At 36.8% G+C, this 27,998-nt stretch overlaps 1 protein-coding gene across 1 annotated transcript in view; it reads left to right on the plus strand.

Annotated features, from left to right (window-relative positions):
- The first annotated feature begins 391 nt into the window (after positions 1-391).
- The window catches only part of CFAP47 (cilia and flagella associated protein 47), a 463,486-nt gene continuing 435,879 nt past the window's right edge, over positions 392-27,998 (plus strand). The window contains exons 1-3 of the mRNA XM_054677051.2: positions 392-762; positions 6,341-6,492; positions 21,546-21,661. Of these exons, the coding sequence (XP_054533026.1) occupies positions 514-762; positions 6,341-6,492; positions 21,546-21,661 (517 nt within the window). The 5' untranslated portion in view covers positions 392-513. The remainder of the gene's footprint in view (positions 763-6,340; positions 6,493-21,545; positions 21,662-27,998) is intronic.

The following is a 27,998-nucleotide window of genomic DNA, read 5'->3' on the forward strand; positions in this document are numbered from 1 at the left end:
TGAGCAGGACATCTAGGAGACACTGACTTTGTTTCTCCTATACTTCTCCCTTTCTGTTATATCTTGCTGCCTTAATAGACCACGTGGGCACATCACTTTCACTGATCTTTTTTTTCTTTGTAAATTTAAATTTTAATTGAATTATAAGGCCAGTTTACAGTGCATCTGTGGGCAGATTTCTTTAAAATGCATGGTACTTTAAACTTTGTCTTACGAGAGGTCCAGGAAAATGCCCACTAAGCCTCTGTGATTTTAATACCGTGCCAGGCCATGGCAAAGTGAGGTGCCTCTGACGTTTGGGCTGCCACAGCGTGTTTTTCAGTTACTCTGGTAACACCTGTGACCTGAGGCTTATTCTATTCGCTTTAGCAACTCGCGCGGGTTGGGAGGCGCCAATGAGAGCAGGGCTTGAAACTAGCGCTTGGCGTCTGATGGTTGCCTAGCGACGGTCGTCGACGCTAATCCTTGGCCGGACGGATCCACATCTGTTTTCTGGCTACCGAGAGGGCAGCCATGAACACCCAAAGGGGTTCCCTCACCATAAACGTCCACAGAGGTTCCCTCGCCATGAGCATCCAAAGGGGTTCCCTCGTCCCCCGGGATATGGATAGCTCGGGGAGAGACATGCAGCTGCGGGTGATCCCGGCTGTGGTGAAGTTCCTGGACACGATGGCCGGGAGGGTGTACCGCCTCCCGATTACTGTGCATAATCTTTGCCGCTGGAACCAGAAAATCCGATTTAAGGAGCCCGTCAAGCCACAGGTGACACACTAAGGGGTGCTGGGAGCGGGACCTTGTGAGAGCGCCTCCTCACACGGCGTCTCTCTTTGCCCCAGGGAGTAGTCATCTGGCTCCTGCCGGGATGGAGGGAGGATTGGGCTTCCCGGGAAACAGTGACAGGTTTCTGTGTGTGTGCTCTTTTTTTTTTCTTTTTGTTTTCTGTTTTGTTTAGGATTAGGAGATGGGGAGGGCAGGGTGGAGAAAAGCTGACCTAGAGCCTCCCCATTTCTTCAACCTGGGTTTAGAAACTTGTTAACAATCCCAAAATCTGTGCAACTTGGTTTTATGATTTTGCTGTTGCCTTAAGAATTACGAGAACAAAATTCTCTATTAACTGCCCTTTGAATCATAAAGTGCCTGATAACTCCAGGAACTGTAGGATTAGTGGAAAGGTTCATTATTTCATATTTTAACAAACATTTGTTAAGCACCTACTATATAACAGGTAATAGACATGAGGAATACAGAATGGACACAGCCCTGCCCTCATAGAACTTAGAAACTAATGAGGGGGTTTTAGTACAGATCTAACCATCAAGAAAGTTAATGTTCTGAGAGGGTGTTTCTATCTTCTAATTTAAAGTGGGCAGAATTTCCTCTGTATCTCACTGTGTTATTTTACATCATGTGTGTGAATGGATGGTTATTAGTTCAGTATGATCACATTTTCTCAGGCAAATTTTTGATATAGGAAATGCGATAAGAATTTTTGAAATGTAAGCAATAAATAACTGAAAACTTCAAGAGATATTCCTAATAAAAAGTAGTGTTGAATACAGCTGGACTATATGTGCAGAAAAAAAAGATGTCCGTAATTTTAGATTAAATTTACATATATTTCTTTGTATATATGTAGAAAAACCTATGTTAATGATTAGAAGAGCAATGAGAAAAAGGACTTCCATGTTCTAATTTTTGCTCTGTTAAAAAAATCGATGTATTATTTACTTACTAAAGTGCACAGATCTCAAAAGTAAAGTTTGATGAATTTACAAAAAAATAAATATGTGTGTGTGTGGATAGATAGCTAGATAGATAATCTCCATTAGCTACCACCTGGATCAAATAATAGAATATGTTCACCACCCCAGAAGATCCCCAGTGCTTCTTCCTTACAGTACCTGGAGTAATCACCCTGTGGAACTGAGCACTATTCTGATTTCTAACATGGTAGATTAGTTTGGCTTCTCTTTGGCTTTCATATAAATGGAATCAGGTTTTAATGATTTTCATATTTAAATATTTTTATTAAAAAGTATATCTCAAGAGACTATTAACTCCTCTTTAAATCAAAAAGTACTTGCTTACTCCAGACACTGTAAAATTAGGGAAAGCCTGTGTTATTTCACTACCTTAGCACGTATTTATTGAACAATTACATGTGTAGCTGAAAATACTTTCTTTTGAAACAAGCTGGTGGTAATGTTTGGATGTGGACAACCACTATTTTATGGATATTCAGGGGACACTTGTATGGATGGTTTCTGTGCAGTAACAAGAAAAATATTATAATTGGTTTTATTTCAGTTTATATCTAGGATATAATGGAAAACAATTCATTCCACAAGTCTTGACATTGACAAGAGAACATCTAGATATGCTTAGTAGTTAGAAGCCAATATCAGTGTGAATTTTCCTTTGTTGCAAGGCTATGAAATGCACTCCTGATCCTTCATAAAGGGAATTAGATAAATAGTGAAAAGTGCATCTTGTGGGGGTGGGGGATAAGAAAAAGTAAAAACAAGGTGCTGTGGAAAGGTCATTGTCATCATCACTATTATAATTACTCAGAAAATGATTCCTCTAACATACAGCAGTGCTTGTTTCTCACCCAGACTCAAGAACCTGCATTGACCCTATGTATTGAATACCCACTATGTGTCATAGATTGCTGGTAGAAAAATAAGAAGACACATACTTTATCTTCAAAGAAAATATAATTGATAGTACTATTACTGATTTTCAATAACATCCTTCAATCTCACGAACACTATCCATCTAAGAGTGTTTTTATGGCTTGTGTGGCCTCTGGTCTGGTCAGACCAGCCTTACTCATACCTGCCCCCTCTCCCTTATGACTCAGACTTCTTTTTCTTCTCACCCACATTTTCATACCCTGTCATCTGCAAAAATCATCCCTTTCCAAATCCCATCCATCTTTTAAGGTCAATGTGAGTTCTCATTTTCTCTAAGAAGTCTGTTATTATTTTATCCCCAAATTATTTCTGTCTTACTGGATACCATTTTCATTTACAGACATTCCTTATAGTTTGAATTTGTGTCCCTATGCCTCTTGCTAAATGTTAGTACTGCCTCCATTTTCAGCTCATAAACTGCTAAGAGTAGGGATGGTGCCTTGCACACATTTGCATCTCACTAAGAGTGCTCAACAACATGCAGTTTGACCAAAAGCACATGGTTCTGAAGTATTGGTTTTCCTTCTTGAAACTATAGCTTACTTACAGGAAGATAGTCAAACCTGATATGTGGACTTCCAACACCCAAAGGCTTATGTGGAAAATATTGTATCCCTTGTTTTCCTTCTGTTCTATAAATTGCAGGAGGGTTGAGAGTTCGAATGTGGTAGTTAGGAGGTATCAGCATTGTTTGCTGAAAGCATGAAGCTCCCAGATCAGTGTTACTTCCAAATCACTCCACTTCTCTATATCCTTAATTGCTGCAAAGCACTATTTAGACTCAGCCTCACATTAGAATCCCTGAATAATCATTTTCAACATAACCTCCATTGTTTCTGATTGAGGAATCTTGCCCAGGGAAGCTGGCTTATTATCTGCTTTCTGAGAGACTATTTTGCTTATTCTTGTTTCTGCTTGTGTCTGAGATATTTTTACACCTATAATGAGCACCTTCCTCGCTTCTTCTCCACCTTTAATATCCATTCTCTAAGACTAGGCCAGGTACACTCCTTTCTAGCCCACAATAATCATGTCCTCTCATGGATTTTCTTGACACTTATGTCTCTATCACTCATATGGTGCTTAACTAGTCCCTGGCTTATATTTAATTTTCCAGGGGTTTGTAGTCTGCTTCCTTAAAGAGATTATGTATTCAGGAGAGGGACTCTTTCTAGTTGAAGGGGAGGAAGTGCTTATGATTTAGAGTCAGATAGATATGTTTTTGAGTCTTCACTTCCTGAGTGACTTCAGACGTTAATTATACTTTACATGTCCCAGTTCCCTCATCTATATACTGAGAGCCTTAGTATCAGCCTCACAGGACTGTAGAAGTGTATTTACATAAGATAATACATGTAAAATGCTTGACACATTATAAATGCATAATAGATATTATTTCTCTTTTTTCTCCCTTTATATTTTTCCTGGCATCTAGCAAACGTCTTACTAGAACAAAAGTGTTTTTATCCTCTTTGTTGTATTCTTCTTTTATTTTTCCTCCAAGTTATGAAGCTCAAATTCCCATGGATAAAGCATATAAAATATACATATGAGGGCCGGGCACGACGGCCCATGCCTGTGATTCCCAGCACTTTGGGAGGCCGAGGCGGGCAGATCACGAGTTCAAGAGATTGAGACCATCCTGGCCAACATGGTGAAACCCCGTCTCTATTAAAAATACAGAAATTAGCTGGGCATGATGGTGCACACCTGTAGTCCCAGCTACTCAGGAGGCTGAGGCAGGAGAATTGCTTGAACCTGGGAGGTGGAGGTTGCAGTGAGCTGAGATTGCACCACTGCACTGCAGCCTGGCGACAGAACGAGAATCCGTCTGAAAAAAAAAAGTGTGTATATATATATGTGTGTGTATATATATGTACATATATACGTATATATGTACATATATGTACATATATACGTATATATGTATATGTATACACATATATGTGTATATGTGTACACATATGTGTATATGCACATATATGTACACATGCACACATATGTGTATACATGTGCACACATATGTGTATACATGTGCACATATGTGTGTATATGTGCACATATATGTATATATGTGCACACGTGTATATATGTGCACATGTGTGTATATGTGCACACGTGTGTATATGCGCACACATGTGTATATGTGCACACATGTGTATATGTGCACACATGTGTGTATATGTGCACACATGTGTATATGTGCACATATACACACATACGTGCATGTGGGTATATATTATGTATGTATATGATTGAGCAACATTTTTATTAGGTTGTTCTTCCTTTTTTCTGTATTCAGATTTTAAGCTTCTTAGAATAGAAGCCACGTTAGTTCTATAAGTATCTTATATTTTTAAAGTAGTCCATCGGCATTTATATGTTTCTTAGCTACCTGCATTGTCAGATTCAAGTTGTGTACTCTTGAAAGCATATCTTAAATATTTAGAATCAGATAGGTATAAACATGAGCATTAAGTCTTTGCCTTTAGGTACATAAGACAAATATCACTTGCTCTCACTTACATGTGAAATATAAAAATTCAGACTCGTAGAAGTAGAGAGTAGAAAGGTGGTTACCAAAGGCTGAGGGTTGGGGTGGGCAGAGAAAGGAAAAATGTTGGTCAAAGGGTACAAAGTTTCAGTTAAACAGGAAGAATGAGTTCCGGTGATCTATTGTACAGCAAGGTGACTATAGTTAATAATAAAGTGTTGTATGGCTGGGCACCGTGGCTCACGCCTGTAATCCCAGCACTTTGGGAGGCCGAGACAGGTGGATCATGAGGTCAGGAGATCGAGACCATCCTGGCTAACACAGTGAAACCCCATCTCTACTAAAAAATTACAAAAAATTAGCTGGGCGTGGTGGCGGGTGCCTGTAGTCCCAGCTACTCGGGAGGCTGAGGCAGGGGAATGGCGTGAACCCCAGGGGGCGGAGCTTGCAGTGAGCAGAGATCACGCCACTGCACTCCAGCCTGGGCAACAGAGTGAGACTCCATCTCAAAAAAAAAATAATAATGTATATCTCAAAATTGCTAAAAGAATGGATTTTAAATGTTCCCAGTACAAATAAATAAGTGATGTGATGGATATGTTAATTAGCCTGATTTGCTCATTCCACAATGTATACCTGTATTAGTACATCATATTGTAGTCAACGAATATATACAATTATTTGTCAATTAAAAATAAAATTAAAATTAGAAAGTCTTTGGCATTAGGGCAGGAATAGAGCCTGTATTTTGATAATAATATAACACTCCTAACTATAGTTGCTAACGTTATTTATTTATTTATTTTTTGAGACCGAGTCTTGCTCTGTCACCCAGGCTGGGGTACAATGGCACGACCTCGGCTCACTGCAATCTCCACCTTCTGGGTTCAAACAGTTCCCCTGCCTCAGCCTCCTGAGTAGCTGGGACTACAGCTGCACACCACCACGCCCGGCTAGTTTTTTGTATTTTAGTAGAGAAGGGGTTTCACCATGTTGGCCAGGATGGTCTCGATCTCCTGACCTCATGATTCGCTGGCCTCCACCTCCCAAAGTGCTGGGATTACAGGCATGAGCCATTGTGCCCAGCCATGGTATTTTTTTTTTATAAGGAGTTAAGATGTATAATTTGACTCTCTTTCTCCCACTGAAGTTCAAACTGATGTTGACCAGTCTGGATAAAGAACTTGCTTCTGGCCTTCAGATGACAGCTATGGTGGAATATCATCCTGATAAAGACGAAGACACTTTTGACCGACTACTTATTTCAATAGAAAATAAAACAACAGAAATTCCTCTAATTGGGTATGTAATCTTCATAGTTCATGCTGACATTTTGAATACTCTTTAAATAAAAATGAGGGTCAAAGTAATATTTTGTATTTTTTCTGACATAGTTTCCTGACAGTTGAACTTAAAGGACACATTTTTAGAAAATAGTAGTGTTTGTAAGAAATGAAACCTCATTCTCTGTTATTTTTATTAAAAAAACGACATTCAACAATTGAATGTATTAATAATTGAATTTTTGCAAACTTGTATTCACATTTTAATTTAATTTTAAAGTATTGTCAGGTTCACTTCACTAAATTTTAAATTAGGCAAATGTTTGGTGTCAAAAAAATCAAAATGCTGTTCTTCTGAGACTGGTTGAAAAATATGGATGGATGTAAGTATAAAAAAGAGCTAAGTGACTGACTTGGTTGTTACAAATTATTTATTTAACCAGGATGAATGATGATTCATTTGTTGTTTTTTAATATTAAAAAGTATATTTCTGTTCATCATAAATTTATCTATCAAAGTTAGTGTTAAAATTTAAAGTGTTTCTTTATTTATATACATACATGTATGATTCTCCTTTTCCCCAGCAGAATGTGGTTTCCATAGGTGTTTTCTTTTGCCTCTATTTGCCCACCACCTACAGAATTAATTTGGAATATTTTCTGCGGATTACATGGTATTAGATATATACCTTTTACAAAATTTCCTTCTATTCAGGCTGGGTGCAGTGGCTCATGCCTGTAATCCTAGCACGTAGCACTTTGGGAGGCCAAGGCGGGTGGATCACTTGAGCTCAGGAGTTGGAGACCAGCCTGGGCAACATGGTGAAACCCCACCTCTACAAAAAATACAAAAAAAAAGAAAAAAAAACCTGGGAGTGGTGGCGCATGACTGTAGTCCCAGCTACTTGTAGGGTTGAGGCAAGAGGATCACTTGAACCCAAGAGGTAGAGGCTACAGCGAGCCGAGATCACGCCACTGCACTCCAGCCTGGATGACAAAGTGAGACCCTGTCTCAAAAAAAAAAAAATCCCCTTTCTTTTTCATTTCTATAAACTAAACTTAGATCCTCAATTATTTTGTTTCTTTGTGTTGTTGAGAAGTTCTGATTTAGCACATCATCCCATTTTTGCATAGGAATCAAACAGTAGACACATGGTAGGAAAAAAAAAAGCTATTAACCCAGTATAAATATTTAATTCGTGTTTTGCAGTTTAAGTAGAACCATTTTGTATGCATTCTGCACTTTGACATATCTATGACTGGCACTCAGATTTGCTTGTTTGTGGTATGTATGGAGAGACAGGTTGAAGATGCTTCTGTCCTTGAAAACAGAGATTTTTTTCTTGTTTCCAGAGTATATGCCCTCTCTCATCAGAAGTCTGTTTCTCACCATGGTTGCAATATAAGAAGAGCACTGCCCTTCTTTTGGTGTGATGGACAGGGTTGAAGGAAGGGGTGTGTGTGTGTGTGTATGTGTGTGTGTGTGCATGTGTGTTATTAATTTCTACACATATTTTATCACCTGTGTAGGTTCTTGTATCCACCACCACAGTCAAGATAGTGAACAGTTCCAATACCACAAGAAAGTCCCTCCTGTTGCTTTATTACAACTGTATCTACTTCCCTTCTGCCTCACACCCACGAACCCTAAACGGTGGATACTGCTAATCTGTCTTCTACATCTCAAATTTTTGTCATCTTAAATATATTACATAAATTGAATCACACACTATGTAGCCTTCTGTTTTTTTCTTGCAGCAAAATTTCTTGCAGCAAAATCTTGCAGGAGATTCAGCCAAGTTGTTGAATGTATCAATATTTTGCTCCTTTTTATTGCTGAGTAGTATTCTATTTTATATATATGTATATATATATATATCACAATTTGTTTAACAATTGACCTGTTGAAGAACAAAGGGACAGATTCCAGTTTTTAGCTATCACAAATAAGCTGCTTTAATATTCTTGTACAAGTTTTGTCTGAGCATAAGTTTTTATTTTTTCTGGGATAAATGCTCATGAGTGTAATTGTAGGGTCATATAGTAATTACATGTTTTGTTTAACAGAAAATCCCAAATTGCTTTTCAGAGCGCCTGTACCATTTTACATTTCAAAGAGTGATACATGAGTAATCCACTTTTACGGTATCTTTGCCAGTATTTTTTGCTTTCATCACTATTTAAAAATTTTAGCTATTCTGATAGATATTTAATGGAATCTCTCCATAGTTTTAATTTGCATTTCCCCAATGAATAATGATGTTGACAACATATTTTCAGGTGCTTCTTTGCCATCTGAGTACCCTCTCTAGTGAAATCTCTGTTAATGTGTTTTTCTCATTTTCTGATTACATTGCTCTTTATTATTGAGTTTTACAATTTCTTTGTATATTCTGGATACAAGTCTTTTGATGGTTATGTGGCTTGCAAATATGTTCTCCCAGTTTGAGGTTTGACTTTTCATCCTTTTAACCGGGTATTTTGTAGAACAAAAGGGTTTTTTTTTAAAACGTTCAATAATGTCCAATTTATCAATTTTCCTTTAATTAGTACTGCTTTTAGTGTTAAGTCTAAGAACTCTTTGCCTAATCCTTGATCATAATGGTTGAAGATTTTCTTCTATTTTTAACTTTTAAAGTTTTACATTTAAGTCTATGATATATTTTGAGTTAATTTTTGTATAAAGTGTGATTTACATTGAGGTTCTAATTATTGCCTATAGATGTTCAATTGCTCTGACCAAATTTGTTGAAAAAGCTATTTTCCTCCATTGAATTGTGTACCCTTGAAAAAAATCACTTCAACATAATCTGCATTGGTCTATTTCTGTGTTCTGCATTTTTTTCCATTCATCTGTGTATCCATACGTTTGCCAACATCATGCTACCTTAATTACCTTTGCTATATAGTAATTCTTAATATCATGTAGAATAATTCCTCACGTGTTATTCTTCTTTGTCACCATTAGTTTAGTTATCAAAATATCTCTACCTTTCCATGTAAATTTTAGAATAATCTTTCTGAGCCTGCCAAAAAAAAATAACTTGCTGGGCTTTTGAGAATAATTGAGCTTAGCTTATAGATCAATTTGAGGGAAATAGACATCTTTACTATAGTAATTCTCCCCAAACATGAATGTGCTATGTCTTTCCATTTATTTGGGTCTTCTTTGATTTCTTTTATCACTATTTTGTAATTTTCAGCCCAGAGATTCTCTACATGTGTTGTTAAGTGTATAACTATTTCATTTTCTTTGGAGTGATTGCAAATAATATTGTGTTTTTAATTTTGGTTACTGCATATTTCTTGTTGCTATATACAGAGAAGTGATTGATTTTTGTTTGTTGACATTGTATCCTCTGACCTTGCTGAACTCCCTTTTTAGGAGGTTTTTGTATGTTTTTTAGATTCCTTGCCATCTTATATGTAGATAATCGTGTCATCTGTAGACAGGGATAATTCGTTTGTGTGTTTTTTCCCATTCAAAAGCATATGCTTTTTACCTTTTTTTCTTTCTTTATTTCCATGGCTATAACTTTCAGTATTATGTTGTGTAAGAGTGGTGAAGCTGGGCTTGGTGGCTTACGCTTGTAATCCCAGCACCTCGGGAGGCTGAGGCAGGCGGATCACTTGAGGCCAGGAGTTCGAGACCAGCCTGGCCAACATGGAGAAACCTCGTCTCTACTAGAAATACAAAAATTAGCTGGGCGTGGTGGTGCACACTTGTAATCTCAGCTACTTGGAAGGCTGAGGCACGAGAATCACCTGAGCCTGGGGGGTGGAGGTTGCAGTGAGCTGAAATCATGCCAATGCACTTCAGCCTGGGTGACAGAGTGAGACTCTGTCTCAAAAAAACAAAACAAAACAAACAAACGAAAAAAAACAGTGAGACATCCTTTCCTGACGATTTTAGCTGTCAGTATTTTTGGATGGCCTTTATCAAGTTGAAGTAATTCCCAACTATTCTAAATTGCTAAGAGTTTTTATTATAAAGGAGTGTTAAATTTTGTCAGATGCATTTTCTGTGTCAATTTACATGATCATATTTTTTTTCCATAACTTAGTGATATGATGGATTACATTGGCTAATTTCTTAATGTTGAATCAGTCTTGCCCTTGTATACATGAAATAAATCCATTTTAGTCATCATGTATCATTCTTTTTATATATCCTGGAATTTGATTTGCTCATGTTTTATTAGGGATTATTGTGTCCCAGTTTATTAGTGATATTGGTTTATAGTTTGATTGATTGATTGATTTGTTTGCTTTTTTTAATTGTCATTGTATGGTTTAGCTATCAGGATAGTGCCAGCCTCATAAAATGAATTTGGAAATGCTCCCTCTTCTATATTCTAGAAGAGCTTATTTAATATTGATAGCAATTATTTAAATGGTAGAATTCTCTAGTGGAACTGTCTGGCCTGGAAATTTTTCTTTCAGAACGTTTTAAATTATGAATTTAGTTTTTTGATGCTTATAGGGCTATTCATACTGCCTATATTATTATGTTGTTACTGTAGTTTCTCATTTCCATGGAATTCTTCCAATTCTAAGTTGTCAAATTTATTATTTTAGAGCTGTTAGAAATTTTTTCTGATTATTTTTAAATAAATAATAAGCTGCTGCATCTGTAGTGATATCCTTTCTTTCATTTCTGATGTCGAACATGTGTGTATTTTGTCCTTTTTAAAAGTATTGCTAGTGGTTTATCAACTTTATTGATTTTTTTTCCAAAGAATCAGCTTTCTATCATTGACTTTCATTTTATTTTAAATTCCGTTGATTGCTGCTCTCTATTATTTCTTTTCTTCTGTTTGATTTGAATTAATATTGCTCTTGTTCTAGTTTTTGATATTGGAAATTAGATAATGAGTTTGAGAAAATTTCTCATTTCTAATGTAAGCATGTAATGTTATAAATGACCCTCAGCACTGCTTTAGCTGTGTCCTACAAATTTTTATATATTTTTATTTTGACTCAGTTCTATGTATTTAATTTTTTTTAAAGGTTCTCTTTGACTCCTGGATTATTTAGAAGTGTGTTAATTTCTACAGGTTTATTATGGACATATTTATGATCGTTATTCCTTTCTGGTAGATTGATCCTTTTATTATATATAATATCCCTCTTTGTGCATGGTGATTTTCTTGCACTGAAGCCTCCAGTAGATATTAATGTAGCTTTTTCCACTTTTTTTTCTAAGTAAAATTTGAATGCTATGTTTTTTCCTATTCGTTTACTTTCACCCTACTATGGCCTTGAATTTAAACTGAGTTTTTTCTAAGCAGCAGCATATAGTTGGGCAATGGTTCTCTTCCCCATATTTTTGACCTCTGTCTTTTGATTGTTGTATCTAGGCTATTTATATTTAAGTTAATTTGTATATGCTATAATTTGTCTGCTTGTTTATTATTTGTTTTCTCATTGTTCTCTTTGTTTCTCATACTTCTGTTTCTCATTTTTGCATTCCTGTAGGTTAATTGAAGGTTATTTTAGGATTGCATCTTGATTTATTTATACTGTTTTGTGTGCATCTCTTTGCATAATTATTGTAGTGGTTTTTCTGGATACTTCAATATGCATACATGATATAATATTCTAGTGGCATAAACATTTTGTCACTTTAAGTGAAGTGTAGAAGCTTCATTTCCATTCGAGTCTTTTTTTCTTTCCCTACTTTTAAATATTACTGTCTTGAATATCTAAGGGTGTTATGATTCTTGTTTTCATCATCAAATATAATTTATAAAACTTATGAGGGAAAATATAGCTGATTGTATGTAGCTAGTGTTTTGCTATTTCCATTGCTCCTCCCCCTCTCCCTCCCTCCCTCCTTTCCTTTCTTCCTTCCTTGCTTCCCTCCTTTCTCTTTTTTGAGGCAGGGTCTTCCTCTGTTGCCCAGGTTGGAGTTCAGTGGTGTCAACATGGCTCACTGCAACCTCAACCTTCTGGGCTCTAATGATCCTCCCACCTCAGCCCCCCAAGTTGCTTGGACTACAAACATGCACCACCAAGCCTGGCTAATTTTTTCTTTCTTTCTTTCTTTTTTTCTTTTCTTTTCTTTCTTTCTTTCTTTTTTTTTTTTGAGATGGAGTCTCCCTCTGTCGCCCAGGCTGGAGTGCAATGGCGCAATCTCGGCTCACTGAAACCCCCACCTCCCAGGTTCAAGTGATTCTCCTGCCTCAGCCTCCTGAGTAGCTGGGATTACAAGCACCCGCCACCACGCACTTTTAATTTTTTGTAGAGGTGGGGTTTCACTATGTTGTGCAGGCTGGTCTGAAACTTTTGGGCTCAAGCAATCCTCCCACCTTGGCCTCCCAAAATGCTGGGATTACAGGTGTGAGCCACCATGCTCAGCCTGCTCCATTTTTTTCTTTCTGATACTCCAAGGTTCTCTCTTTTATTATTTCCTGACTTTCTGAAGAACTTTATTATATATTTTTTTTGAGACGCATCTCACTCTGTCATCAGGCTGGAGTGCAGTGGCGTGATCTCGGCTCACTGCAACCTCTGCCTCCTGGGTTCAAGTGATTCTCCTGCCCCAGCCTCCTGAGTAGTTGGGATTACAGGCACGTGCCACCATGCCCAGCTAATATTTGTATTTTTAGTAGAGATGAGGTTTCACCAGGTTGGCCAGGATGGTCTCAGTCTCTTGACCTTGTGATCTGCCCGCTTTGGCCTCCCAAAGTGCTGGCATTCAGGTGTGAGCTGCCATGCCTGGCCATATTTAATTTTTATGGGTGCATAGTATGTGTATATATTTAAGGTTTACATGAGATATTTTGATACAGGCATGCAATGACTAATAATCATATCAAGATAAATGAGGTATCCATCACCTCAAGCATTTATCCCTGTGTTACAAATAATTCAGTTATAGTCTTTTAGTTATTTTAAAATGTACAATTAAATTATTTTTACTGTGGTCATCTTGTTGTGATAGTAAATACTAGGTCTTATTATTTATTCTTTCTAATTATATTTTTGCACGCATTAACCCTCCCCCTTCTTCCCCACCCCTAATTACCCTTCCTAGCCTCTGGTAACCATCCATCTACTCTCTATCTTCATGAGTTCAATTGCTTTAATTTTTAGATCACACAAATAAGTGAGAAATAGAATGCTTGTCTTTCTATGCCTGGCTTATTTCACTTAACATAATGACCTCCAGTTACATCTATGTTGTTGTAAATGACTGGATCTCATTTTTTATGGCTAAATAGTACTTCATCGTGTATATGTAGCACATTTTCTTTATCAGTTCATCTGTTGATGGACACTTGGGTTGCTTCCAATTCTTGGCTACTGTGAATAATGCTACAATAAACAGGAGAGTGCAGATATCCCTTCAATACACTGATTTATTTTCTTTGGGTATATACTGAGCAGTGGAATTGCTGGATCTTAATGGTGGCTCTATTTATAGTTTTTTGAGGAGCCTCCAAACTGTTCTCCTTTGCTTTGTGGTTGTACTAACTTACATTCCTACCAACAGCGTATGAGGGTTACCTTTTCTCCACATCCTTGCTAGCATTTGTTACTTCCTAACCTTTGGATAAAAGACATTTTAATTGGGGTGAGATGATATCTCATTGTAGTTTTGATTTGCATTTCCCTGATGATCAGTGATGTTGAGCACTTTTTCATGTGACTGTTTGCCATTTGTATGTCTTCTTTTGAGAAATGTCTATTCAAATTTTTTGCCCATTTTTAAATTTAACTATTGATTTTTTCCTAGAGAGTTGTTTGAGGTCCTTATATATTCTGGTTATTAATCCTTTGTCAGATGTGTAGTTTGCAAATATTTTTCCCATACTGTGGGTTGTCTCTTCACTTTGTTGATTGTTTTCTTTGCTGTGCACAAGCTTTTTTACTTGATGTGATCCTGTTTGCCAATTTTTGCTTTGGTTGCCTGTGCTTGTGGGGTGCTACTCAAGAAATCTTTGCTCAGTCTAATGTTCTGAAGAGTTTTCTGGGTGGGTCCAGGGGTACCATCGAGGAACAAGGGACTGGGGTAAGGTACCTTAGAAGTCTACCTATTGTACTGTGGCTGAGCTGGTACTCAAACCACAAGACAATGTTCTTCCCAGTCTTTCCTTCCCTTTCCAGAGGCAGAGGCGCCTCACCCTATGGCCACCACCACCACTGGCCCACAGGGAGTACTGCCAAGCTTACTACTGATGTTCTCTTAAGGCCCAAGGTCTCTTTAGTCAGCTTGTGGTGAATGTTATTTGGCCTGGGACTCATCCTTCAGGTCAGTAAACTCCCTTATGGCCCAGGGCAGGTCCAGAAATGCCATCCAAGAGTTAAGGCCTGGAATCAGGGTCCCCAAAGGCCTGCTTGGTGTTCTATACCTCTGTGGCCAAGCTGATACCTAAGGTACTAGATACAACCCTTTTACTTTTCCCTCCACTTATGTCAGGTGGAAGGAGTCTTGCCCTGTAGCCACCACAGCTGGGAATGTGCTGAATCTCACCTGAAGCCAGCAAGTTTCCAAGTGTCACCCAAGGCCCATGGCACACTACTTAGGTATCACTGCAGGTTACTCAGGGCCCAAGGGCTCTTTAGTCAGCAGGTGATGAATCTTGCCAGGATTGGATCCTTCCCTTCAAGGCGATAGGTTTCCTTCTGGCCCAGGGTGTGTCTAGAAATGTTATGTGTGAGCTAGGGCCTGGAAAGGTGGCCTCACGCCTCTGACCGGTGCTCTATCCTACTGTGGCTAAGCTGGTATACAAGATTCAAGACAAAGTCCTGTTTATTCTTGCCTCTTCTCTCCTCAAGTAGAAGGAAGGGGTCTCTTTTGGAGCCATGAGCTATGCAGCCTGGGGTTGGGGAAAGGGTTGGCACAAGCACTCCCCTAGCCACACCAGCTGGTGTCTTAGTAGGTTGTGTGTCTCCCCATGTCCACTGACTTTGACCCCAGTTTAACACTAGAACTCATCTAGAAGTTGCAGTCCTTGTGGCCTAGACTGCCTTTCAAGTTAATCTATGGTCCCAGAGCATGTTAGCTCATGGTGGCAAGGCTTGCTAGAACTCAAGTCGTGACCACTGGGATAGGTGATTCCTCTCTGGCTAGTGCTGGTTTAAATGTTCCCTCCATGGGCAGGCATCAGCTTAGTTCCCCTGTTTTACTTTCTGCTGTGACAGGGCAGCAGTGAGTTCAATGCAGTGACTCACAATTGCTGTGATCTTCCTCCCTCAAATGCACAGATTCTCTCTCCATGCCATGCTGCTACTGCTGGGGGTTGGGGAGGGTTGACAGAGGTGATTCAAAACTGTGTTTCCTACACTCTTGAATGCCTCTTTCAGTGATATGAAGTTAAACCAGGTACTGTGAGTGCTCACCTGATTTTTGGTTTTTACGAAGTTGCTTTTTTTTTAAATATAGATAGTTGTTAAATTGGTGTCCTTGTAGGAGGGATGATAGGTGGAGCCTTCTATTCAGCCTTCTTCCTCTGCCCACTTGAAGAATTTTTTTAGGTGATCTTTAAGGGGGTGTTTGCTAGTGACAAGTTCTTTTAGTTTTTCTTTGTCTAATGTCTGTATTTCCCCTTCATTATCAAACATTGTTTTAACAGAAATCGAGTTTTCAGTTGACAGTTTTCTTTTTCTTTCAGTACTTGAAAAATATTGTGACACTTCCTTCCGGACTCCATGGAGTCAGATGTGATACGTGCATTCATTTAATTTGGTGTTTCTCTATATGGAACACATTCTTTCTCTCTGGCTGATTTCATGATTTTTGTTTTTTATCTTTTGTTTTTGAAAGTTCAATTATGATATGCCTTTACATGATTTTCTTTGAGTTTATCAGGTTTGGGTTCACTCAGCTTTTTTGAATTTGTATGTCAGTGTCTGTTGCCAAGTTTTGGAAGTTTTAGCCATTATTTGCATTTAACTATTATTTCAGCCCCATTCTCTTTCTTCTCTTCTTCTGAGACTTTAACGATGCAAATATTGGATCATTTGTTATTGTCCCACAGGCCTCTGAGACTTTGCTCATTTTTTTCTCTTTCTCTCTCAGTCTTTGTCAAGTCTGGGTGAATTCTATTAATCGAGCTTCCATTTCACTCATTTTATCTTCTGTTATCTCCATCCTGGTATTGTGTTCATCACTATGTTTTTAGTTTGGTTGTTGTATTATTCAATTCTATAATTTCCATTTGATTCTTTTTTATAACTTGTATTTATTTGCTGAGATTTTCTATTTATTCATTAGTTTCAAAAAAACTTGAAATTGCTTGTTGCAGCATTTTTTTTTTTTGGCAGTTGCTTTAAAATCCTTGCTAGATAATTTCAACCTGAGGTTCATCTGGTTGACATCTGTTGATTGTCTGCTCTCATCAAAATCGTTATTTTTTTGGTTCGTGATATGACAGGTGATTTTTGATTGAATGCTAAATTTTTTTTTCTGTTATGTTAGGAGACTCTGGGTCTTATTTAAATCTGTTATTTTAACAGGCACACACCCCATTTATGTTCAGCATGTTTTTCTTAGCCTATTTTTTATGCTGTGGTTGTGATGACAATTTAGTTTTCAGTATGTTTGTGGTATTATTTTGATCCATTTTATTTATATGTTATCACTACCGCTCCCACTGTCTTCTGCTGGTGCTTCCTGAAGGAGTGGAGGCATTTTTTTTTCCCAGGCCTGGCTGCCACATGTCTCTTGATAGAGGAGAAATGTGGTGAGAACGCTATACAAGTACCCCCCTGGCTGCCCAGGTCTTCTGAGCAGATAGAAAAATCTGACTTATGGGGCAAAGAAGTTTGTTGTACTGGGCCAGTTGCTGTATCTAGATCTCTTGCAAGTCCCGCTTACCTTTCCAGTGTCCCTGAGTGAAAAAGGAAAGGTTTGAGCCAGCAGTGACAAAGAGGCTTTTCAGATATAGCTGCTTGCAATTGCTGTTTTTTTTTTTTTTTTCCTGGTTTCCTCAAACTACCTTGGTGTCTTTGGACAGAAAACTCCTGAGAAAGAGAACTCCTCTTCTGCAGGATCTCAGGCCTGGAGTAGAAGGAGAGTGCTTCCCCTTGTCACTTATGATTGGTATACTTCTTAATTGATCCCCAGGCTGGCATTGTCTGGCTCACCTGGTGTGTTCAGGGGGGCTCCTGTTTGATCCAGAAAAAGAATGATTCTAACTAGGTCAGCGGGCAAAGAATACTGGGTCTGCGTGGCCTTTCTCTGTTGGTTGGGGAATTGTAAGACACCCTGCTGCTATTGTTCCTCCAGTCCCAGAGTTCTAAATCAGCCAGTTCTCCTTTTCACCACCTTTCATCATTCTCTTTTGCTTGCCTCGTGTACCATTTTCAGGGTTTATAGTTGTGTTTAGTAGAAGGAACAGGAAAAAATAGGTTTATGCTATTTTTTTCTGGACCAGAAGTTTGTATTTGTTTGTTTCTCTCCATTAGATTGTAAAATTCTTGAGGTCCAGGGGAGTTTTATTTTTTTCTATAATCTAAATTGTATATACTCAGTGAATGTTTTGTGAATGAAGTTAGTCCAACTGGATCTGAACTACTCCCTAATGGCATGACTGGAATGTGATTAAAAAAACTGTGTTGGAGTGAGCACATTTATTTTTACTTCAGAGTTTCTGTATATGGATCAGACATGTAATGAACCTTCTATTTGTTATGGAGTGAACCCTGAAAAAAGAAGAAAGAAAACAGAAACTACATGTTTGATTTCTACATTTTCGTACATCAGCCTGGACTTCCAAAGTGCCCTAGTTGGTAGATGATATAATTAGTGATTTTCAGAGCTTTTTTTTTATGTGTCTCCCAAAACTATGACCTTCTTTTATATTTAAAAATATCTACGATTTTCATCATTAGTTTGAACACTTGTAAAGAGGTAATGGCTTATATATAGTAAGTGTTACGATTTAAAAATAAAATACTTATATGCCTTTTTAAAATGTATCCAATAGAATGAAAATATCAATAATATGTTAGCAGGTGAAAAAATTACCTCTTTTCTTTTCCTCTTAAATTTGTAGCTCCATTCCATTTTTCACCACAGCATCACATCCTAATGTATTACATTTTTATGCTTAGAAGTTTTTTTCATGATCACCAGGAATAAAGTGCATAGGCAATTTGTCTATAGTTTATGTCTATATATGTATATGTACATATGAACCTATGTGTGTGCATCAAATAAACAGCTATGTGTTTAAATATACTTGCTATAGTCATAAATCCATGCATATTTTTAATAATTCTTATAAATGATATTATTAATACAAATTGATTTAAACTCCATATATCAAACTAAGTTTGATGAGTTTTTTTTTTCAACAGAAAAGCAAAGTATTACTGGAAATATTTATAATCAGATGAATGGAGCATTTTAAACTTTTATTTAGTTAGCATGTTTATGGATGATAGCTACTTATTGCTTATGTGAATCCCACATGCATTTTATCCCTATTTAAAATTTTTTGATATGGATGCTGAGAGAAGTTGTCTCCATAATGAGTAGATTGGAATGAAAGGATTTTATTGTAGTAATGTCTCTCAATTTTTTCAACTCTGTAAAGTTATAGGGTAAAATTACAGCAGTTGTTTATCAAGTGTTATTTTTAACAATGTGTCAGCTACGTCAGTTGTATTCCCCTCTTTTAATGTTGATGAAAGGAAACTGGATAAACACATTTATGTAAATGGATTTGTTACCTAGTAATTTTGGTCACTCACTTTATCAATATCAACACCAATATTTTCAATTGTCCCTTAGTTTCGTGTCCCAGAGATGTTTCCACTCCAAAGCAATGCATCACCATTAAATTAAGAAAAGATGACATCTATTTCTCCTTTTGTATAAATAAATGGGAGAGGAATTGTGAAAAATGGGCTGAGAAAACAAAATATGCATAGACCTCTTTGTTCTATTTGTATCAGCAAATATACCTAATGAGATAGTAAAATGAGAAGATGCCTTTATACCATTGGAAGGTATTGTTTACCTATTAGGGCATCCCTGAGTTTAATGACCACTTGTACTTAGCCTTGTTGTGTTTGCCATTCTCTTCTTGTCTAGAGATTCCTTATACTATTGTCCTTATTTTTTAAAATTTAATTTAATTTTATTATTATTATACTTTAAGTTTAAGGGTACATGTGCACAATGTGCAGGTTAGTTACATATGTATACATGTGCCACGCTGGTGTGCTGCACCCATTAACTCGTCATTTAGCATTAGGTATATCTCCTAAAGCTATCCCTCCCCCCTCCCCCCACTCCACAACAGTCCCCAGAGTGTGATGTTCCCCTTCCTGTGTCCATGTGTTCTCATTGTTCAATTCCCACCTATGAGTGAGAATATGCAGTGTTTGGTTTTTTGTTCTTGCGATAGTTTACTGAGAATGATGATTTCCAATTTCATCCATGTCCCTACAAAGGACATGAACTCATCATTTTTTATGGCTGCATAGTATTCCATGGTGTATAAGTGCCACATTTTCTTAATCCAGTCTATCATTGTTGGACATTTGGGTTGGTTCCAAGTCTTTGCTATTGTGAATAGTGCCGCAATAAACATACGTGTGCATGTGTCTTTATAGCAGCATGATTTATAGTCCTTTGGGTATATACCCAGTAATGGGATGGCTGGGTCAAATGGCATTTCTAATTCTAGATCCCTGAGGAATCACCACACTGACTTCCACAATGGCTGAACTAGTTTACAGTCCCACCAACAGTGTAAAAGTGTTCCTATTTCTCCACATCCTCTCCAGCACCTGTTGTTTCCTGACTTTTTAATGATCGCCATTCTAACTGGTGTGAGATGGTATCTCATTGTGGTTTTGATTTGCATTTCTCTGATCGCCAGTGATGGTGAGCATTTTTTCATGTGTTTTTTGGCTGCATAAATGTCTTCTTTTGAGAAGTGTCTGTTCATATCCTTCACCCACTTTTTAATGGGGTTGTTTGTTTTTTTCTTGTAAATTTGTTTGAGTTCATTGTAGATTCTGGATATTAGCCCTTTGTCAGATGAGTAGGTTGCGAAAATTTTCTCCCATTCTGTAGGTTGCCTGTTCACTCTGATGGTAGTTTCTTCTGCTGTGCAGAAGCTCTTGAGTTTAATTAGATCCCATTTGTCAATTTTGTCTTTTGTTGCCATTGCTTTTGGTGTTTTAGACATGAAGTCCTTGCCCATGCCTATGTCCTGAATGGTAATGCCTAGGTTTTCTTCTAGGGTTTTTATGGTTTTAGGTCTAACGTTTAACTATTGTCCTTAGATAGGCACTTCCTCTGATAGCTGACTAGATACTCTGTTGTCCTCAGAGGTCAACTGTCTTTATATGCTGTGGTATGTATGAAGCCAAAACAAGATTTCAAGATTTTTTTACAAGAGGAAGAGAAACTAACAGGAGACGCAGAGAAATCATTATATATTACCAAAATCTTAACACTGAAGTAGACTCTGTCTCTCTTTTTCTCTCTCCCCCTCTCTCTCTCTCTGTGCGAAGTGTGGAGATTCCCAAGAAATTATTCTTAAGACCTTTTCCTATATCCAAAGTATGATAATATACTTAGGGGTACTTTTTAATCACGAATGTCTAGCCAAATAGAAAATGTATGTAACCTTATGAGGTTTGTATATAAGATGATAATGGATTTTTAAAAACTTGTAGGAACACATGCTACAAATATGCTACAGTGAATTTTTAAGAAATACATATGGAAAATAAATTGTACTTACATTTTGTAAGTACTTACATCTTGTACTTACATCTTGTTTTAGACCCTAAATGATATGTTACAGCATCACTGCATTCTTTTATTTCATAAGATTTGGAGACATTCAAACTATTTATTTGGGATGACATACCATGCACTTAGATGCATAAAGTTCTTTGTTAAAAATGTAACCCATTACCTTGTTTTCATATCTTTATTTCATAATTCCTTTTATTGACAAACATGCCGCCAGTAGACCTGTAAATAAACTGAAATGTCTTTTAAGGGCTTAAGTGTCCATCTATATTCCCCTACATATTTAGCTATCAGGCTGTTATGATTGTTAAATTAATTATGTGGCCTTCTTTTCTCCTCCCTAGGTTGATTCCATCCTGTCAATTGGAAATTGAATCAGTAGTTAATTTTGGCACACTGGTTGCCAATAGTAAAGTATATTCTAAAGAGATTACTATCACTAACCATGGCAAAGCTCCAGGTAAATCCTTCCTGTCATATTTACTTATACTTTTAGAAGAGTTGGTATTATTTGAAATGTATACCTTGTGTAATAGATTACCTAATTTAACTGAAAAAAGGTCTATCGTTTCAAATAGCTCAAAACCAAAGGTCCTTAATAGTATTACTGTAAAAGACTGATAGGAAACAATCCAAGAAAAATGAACCTTCCTCCTTATGATCCTGATTAATACAGTCAGAAAATGGTGAAATCCCTCAGGATAGGAGGCAGGATAGTGTCAGAGAAGTTACATAGTTCAGAGACAGAATTAGAGCACAGCGCCTTATTAGTTGTGTGATCTAGGGCAAGTATTTTTAAGGATTTCGAACTTGAGATTCCTCATTTATAAACGGGTGCTGATAAAATGTATGATGATGAATTATGTACATACTTTGAACTGTGGTATGTTACTTGGCTCATCATAGATGCTTAATAAATATTTGTCTTCTTTCTCAATCATATTCAACTTTAAATTAATGTCAAACTCCCCAGAAGGCTTTTACTAATTCTTTTTTGAAAGAATAAATACTTCTCTCTTTTCCAGATTTAATTATTTCCAGGGATTCTTACTGTGGCCTAAGAGTTTACATAAGGATGTGTGTGTGTGTGTGTGTGTGTGTGTGTGTGTGTCTGTGTGTGTATATTCATATACACTTTAAATTGATAGCATACAATAAGCATAGGATTGCTTATCCCTTCAGTGTCCTGATTCAATGGCATGTGGGGTTGCAAGATTGCCATTTCTCCCAATCTAAAATGAGGACTAGCTCCAGACAGGGAGGGTATTTCTATCTGAGACTGTTTGTTGAATATATAAAGTAGGTCTTAAATCCAAGCTTCTATTCCACTAACTGAGAGTGTTCTCTGGGGCCACCTGATTGAGCATTGGGAATTATGAAGACAAAGGCAGTCTGTCAGTTTACTGATTTCTTCTTAGGATACAAAGGAATAAAACTCATAACTGTTCCACATTGGATGTTACTCACCTCACTTTCTATGCTTTGGTTTTTAAATGAGTGCATGTCTGATGCCTGTGGGATTATAAAATTAGGCTCGTTTGTGGCCTGACTCGAGTGTTAAGGAGGAAGTCTCTTACAGCAAGTGATATGGGCAATATGACCCTTTAAACACTCTAGTTATATTTTAGAGCACTGATATTTAATTAAGGTATTTTTATTTGTATTATTTTACTTTCCAGAATTTCTTTTAACTGTTGTATATTCAATAACCTTCAGTGTTTTGATACCAATAATATATTCCCTTTTTGTTCTAAAATCTCACCAAATTTTACAGTTTCATTTCATATGAAAGCTCTCTATAAGTAAAAAAGGAATATGGTTTTACTTTTCATTGAATATTTAATATAATTTTACTCAATAAATTAGAATAAGTACAATTAAGCTGCAGACCGGAATACATAATGTTTTAGGAAAAATACTGTGCATTGGCTATTAGGATTATGTTAGTATTTTATGTGTATATAGTATTTGTAATACCTTGGTTGGGTTTATTATAATTGAGTACTGTGAAATGTTAACAGCTATTACCTTACAAACTGAAACAAATTGTGATCAATGAATTACATTTTCTTAGTGTTGACTTTATCCCACATGCTTGGAATCAAATCAGATTATTTTTTCTACTATTATCAAAATTGATAGTGTATATTACATTCAGATTAGCTAGTGCCTATAAAGTGTCATAAAGTCCTTATCATCTACAAGCAAAATATATACATGTTCATGATAATAGCAATGTATATTCATGAAGAAAAACATTCTGAAAATAGATTCAGCCATCAAAGTTGATTTTAATAACATTTTTAAAAAGCATTTTATATGGTGAATTTTTTGTAGGTTTAGAGTCAAAGTTCAAATGCTTACAAATTTGTATGTATACTTAATAGGATATTTAAAACTCAACACTTGGCAGATTTAACATTTCCACATCTTTGTTTTCTCTCTCTGGTAGTATCACTGCAGTTATAACCTTTGTTTTTATAGACCCCCAAAGTTTATGTGTGTAACAACTCCTTGATGATTTATTTTAATAGCCTCTTATGGAGTAAACATCCATGGATCTAGCCATATGTTGTTGAATAACTTTTGTTTCCTCATCCTTTATAGAAATGGTTCCCAAATTTACCCCTGACTGTACAAAGCAGTGCTCATCTTTTCTTTCTGAAGACATGGTCCATTCTTTATGGTGTCTCTAATGTTAGTACTTTGTAGGTTAATAAATTCCATATTTACTTTTATGATTTTATGGCTTGATAATACCACTATTGTTTCTCAGCTTTTATCACTGAAGATTAGAAAAAGAAATTATTAATTTAGCATGCCTTGAATTAAAATCATTTCTTCCTTAATGTGAGCATACTTATTTATTTATTTTTTAAAATTTTTGTGGGTACATGGTAGGTGTATATATTTATGGAGTACATGAGATGTTTTGATACGGGCATCCAATGTGAAATAAGTACATCATGGAGAATGTTGAGTAGACTTTTTCTACTACAGTATTATAACATAGAACAGTCTCTCAAATTCCTAAGTGAGAGCCTTACATATCATTTCTGAGTTTGAACATCTGCCTCAGAACTTATCATCCTTTAGGTTTATTTGGTCTACTTTGTCCAAAATATATGACCTTTCATTTGCTCTCAAGGCCCACTCTGCCTTTTCCCCTAATCAGCAGCATCATTTCTCTACTTCATTGTCTAAAATATCCTGGAATCAACTGTAAACCAGGAAATTTGTCAAACTGTACCAAACCCAGAAGTGGTCCTGGGTATCTTCCTTAGTAACTCACAAAAGCACCCCCTACTTATCTCAGTGCATAATTCTTGTCTTCAATTTTTTTTTGGAAACTGATGCCATGGCATCTCCATATATTCTTCATGCATAACATAACCCTAACTTATAGGATTATATATTTTGACATAATCATAATTTATTTGGTTTAGTGATTTCTTGGAGTTTCACTAAAGAACTATGAAGCTTTTAATGAAAGATGATTAAACCCAGAAGGAACCTGTTAAATCCATATGAGCATTCTGAAGAATCTCTAAAAATTAGTCATTTGGAAACGTGGAGCCTCATACATATTTAGTGTGCTTAGAACCAAGGGAATTTTAAAAAATCATAAGAAATAGCAATAGCCTGGGGTACATGACAATTGATTTTTAATAACGTTCTATAGAACTACAGAATCTGGTTACCCTGGCTTGATCTTACAGATACTCTGAGGCAAAAATCTGCTTAGCAGTTCTTAAAAATTTTTTCAAGGAGTATAGACAGTGTAACCATGTATACTGCACCACTTAGTGTCTAATTTGCTTCTCTAGAGAAGATAGAAGAATCCAGATTCAAAAATCACACAGATTTGTGTGAGGGACCCCTCATCGCAGCTGTAGCTGTGGGTACCCTTATGTTTTATGTGCCCCCACTAAGTCTTATCAGTGGGCAAGTCTATAGGTCTGTTTTACATGGCTTATTGGCAAAAGTTGACATAGTTAGCCACTGCCACTTTCTTGGGGAAACAAAACAAAAACAATTCAAAGCCCTTTGGCTTCTGTGACAACTCACTCTCTTATATAGAATGCTAATTAATAACTCAGGTCCTGAAGTGAGGTTGAATAGGGCCCAAATCTTAGTTGCATCATTTACTATCTGGGAGGCCCTGGGTAAGGAATTTGCACTTCCAAAACATCCATTGTCTGACTTACACATTAGAGATAAAGATAGTACCTTCCTCCTCTAATGGTGGTGATGATTAATAAAATGCTTAGCACACTCTCTGGCATATATAACTTTTCAGTAAATATTAGCTATTTATGTTATAATTATTATTTTTCTACCACCTCTGCCCTCTTCTGTTCTCTTTCCTAGACTGGTGTTTCTTTTTGTGGTGTATTAAATGTGAATGTTTCCTAAGGTTTGCCACAGACTCTTATGTTTCTTCAGTCAAGGTACTCTCCTTGGACCATCACTTCCCTTCCTTTTACTTCACTGACTACTCCTAGATCTATACAATCCTTTGGGTATCCTTCAGTTTTCTCAAACTTAACAGCTTCCCCCAATACTTTTTTTCTTTGTCAATTAATGTTACCACTATGTATTTGGACAGTTCCAAAACTTGGCAAAATTTTCAACACCTCTCTCTTTTTCACTTCCTACCCCCTTAGTCAATTAGTAAATCTTATCTGTTCACTTCATAATTAAGCCAGTAATACTACTTTTCTCTGCCCAATGCCACTTTTTTTACAAAAAGCCATTATCTTCCCCTGCTGAATAACTACGTTAACCTAAATTATTTTCCTGACGTTACTTCCTTTTAGTTTATTTCCCACACATTAGTCAGTGTCATATCTGAGAAGAAATGAAAATTTGATCACAAATATTCTATTTTTAACATTCTTTTTTCTTCTTCTTCTCCTTCTTTTTTTTTTTTTTGAGACAGAGTCTCGCTGTGTCACCCAGGCTGGAGTGCAGCGGCATGATCTTGGCTCACTGCAACCTCCGCCTCCCAGGCTCAACCGATTTTCCTGCTTCAGCCTCCCCAGTAGCTGGGATTACAGGTGTGTGCCACCATGCCCAGCTAATTTTTGTATTTTCAGTAGAGATGGGGTTTCACTATGTTGACCAGGCTGGTCTCGAACTCCTGACCTCAAGTGATCCTCCCATCTCCGTCTTCCAAAGTGCTGGGATTGCAAGCATGAGCCACCACACCTGGCCAACATTCTTTTTTTCAATAACTCTCTTCTCTTAGGATGATATTCTTGCTTCTGTTGTTAGCAATTTAAAAAGCCAAACAAATGGTTTTTGTATTAAAGTTAAATAAGACATAGTAATGTTGACATACCTGCAATTTAAACATATTTAGAAAATTAAACAATATTCTTTTGTATTTTGTGTTGCTTCTGAATAAGTTTTTGAAATATTCACTTAAACTCTTTTGTCAAATTATGTCTAAGTGGTTACAATATGGGAAACTTTTTCACTGACTCAGTCCTAACTAAATTTATATACCTTTTTTTTCTTGCAGAATGGAGTCAATAATACCTATTTATTTGAAATGGATATAATTTTATATATTTTTGATTTATGATAGAAAATTAACTACAAATATTATGCTATTAGCACATCTATGAAATGATTGAAGTGACCAATTTTGTTACTTTGCATTTTCAAATATTGTCTTTTTAATATTTTCATTACTTTTATTGTGCTAACATTTTGTTTTCCTAAATTAAATGAATACGTTTGGAAAATATCATCAGATGTGATTTAAGACTGGTGATTTCAGAATTTGCAAAACTGTTTATTTTGGCACCATGCTCATTTGTGTTATAATGATAATAAAGGGACTAGTGATTGGCTGCTTCTATTTGTTGGCCATACTTTAAGTACTGCTTAGTGCTAAGCAGTGTGTGGGGTGCTGTGACCACAGACATGAGAAAGAGATTGTATCTGATTTCAAGGACCACATGCTCTAATATAGGCACAAAACATTACCATAAATTATGAACCATTTCTGCTTTCAGAATAAGAATCTTTGTACCCTCCTTCTCATATGCCATTTGATTTCAGAAACCAATCCCCTTTGCCCTTATCCTGTGTGAACTGGATACATTCATCTCCTAGGGAATGGTGATAACTATAAGTATGAACCTGTGGTCAGAAATATCCAAGTGAAAATCTCATCTTCATTAGTTAGTTACTAACTGTAGTAGTTATTGCTATATAGCAAACCACCCTAAAATATCTTCAAACAGCAGTTATTTTTTAATTGGTCATGTGGTTATGTGTATGCAGATTGGCTGGAACTTGACTGATCTAGGCTGGGCTCATCTGGGTGCTCTGCTTCAAGCTGAAGCAGCTGGGCCTGTTCTGTTTCTCACTGCAGGTCTGTGGGTCAGCTGGGTGGCTCTGCTCCACATTTGCTCATTCTAGGGCATGGGCCAAAAGGACAGCAGTTACTCAGGAGAAACACTTCCCAAAGTCAAGGGGCTTGATCATGTGATTTGCTTTGGCTAATAACATGTGGGTGTAATTGATAGCATGCCAGTTCCAACCTAGATGCACTTCTACCATGGAGGTGGGAAGTGTTTTATCCTGTGTAATTGCTGTCCTTTTGGCCCATGCCCTAGAATGAGCAAATGTGGAGCAGAGTCACCCAGCTGACCCACAGACCTGCAGTGAGAAACTCTGGAACAATAGGGTAAAGATATGAATGTGGAAAAAGGTGAAGAATTGTGGTCAGCAAGCTAATCTACCACAGTAGTTGTGTGACTTTGAACAAGTCATTCATCATT

This window comes from Pan troglodytes, chromosome X (assembly GCF_028858775.2).
Source record: "Pan troglodytes isolate AG18354 chromosome X, NHGRI_mPanTro3-v2.0_pri, whole genome shotgun sequence".
Taxonomy (NCBI): Eukaryota; Metazoa; Chordata; class Mammalia; order Primates; family Hominidae; genus Pan; species Pan troglodytes.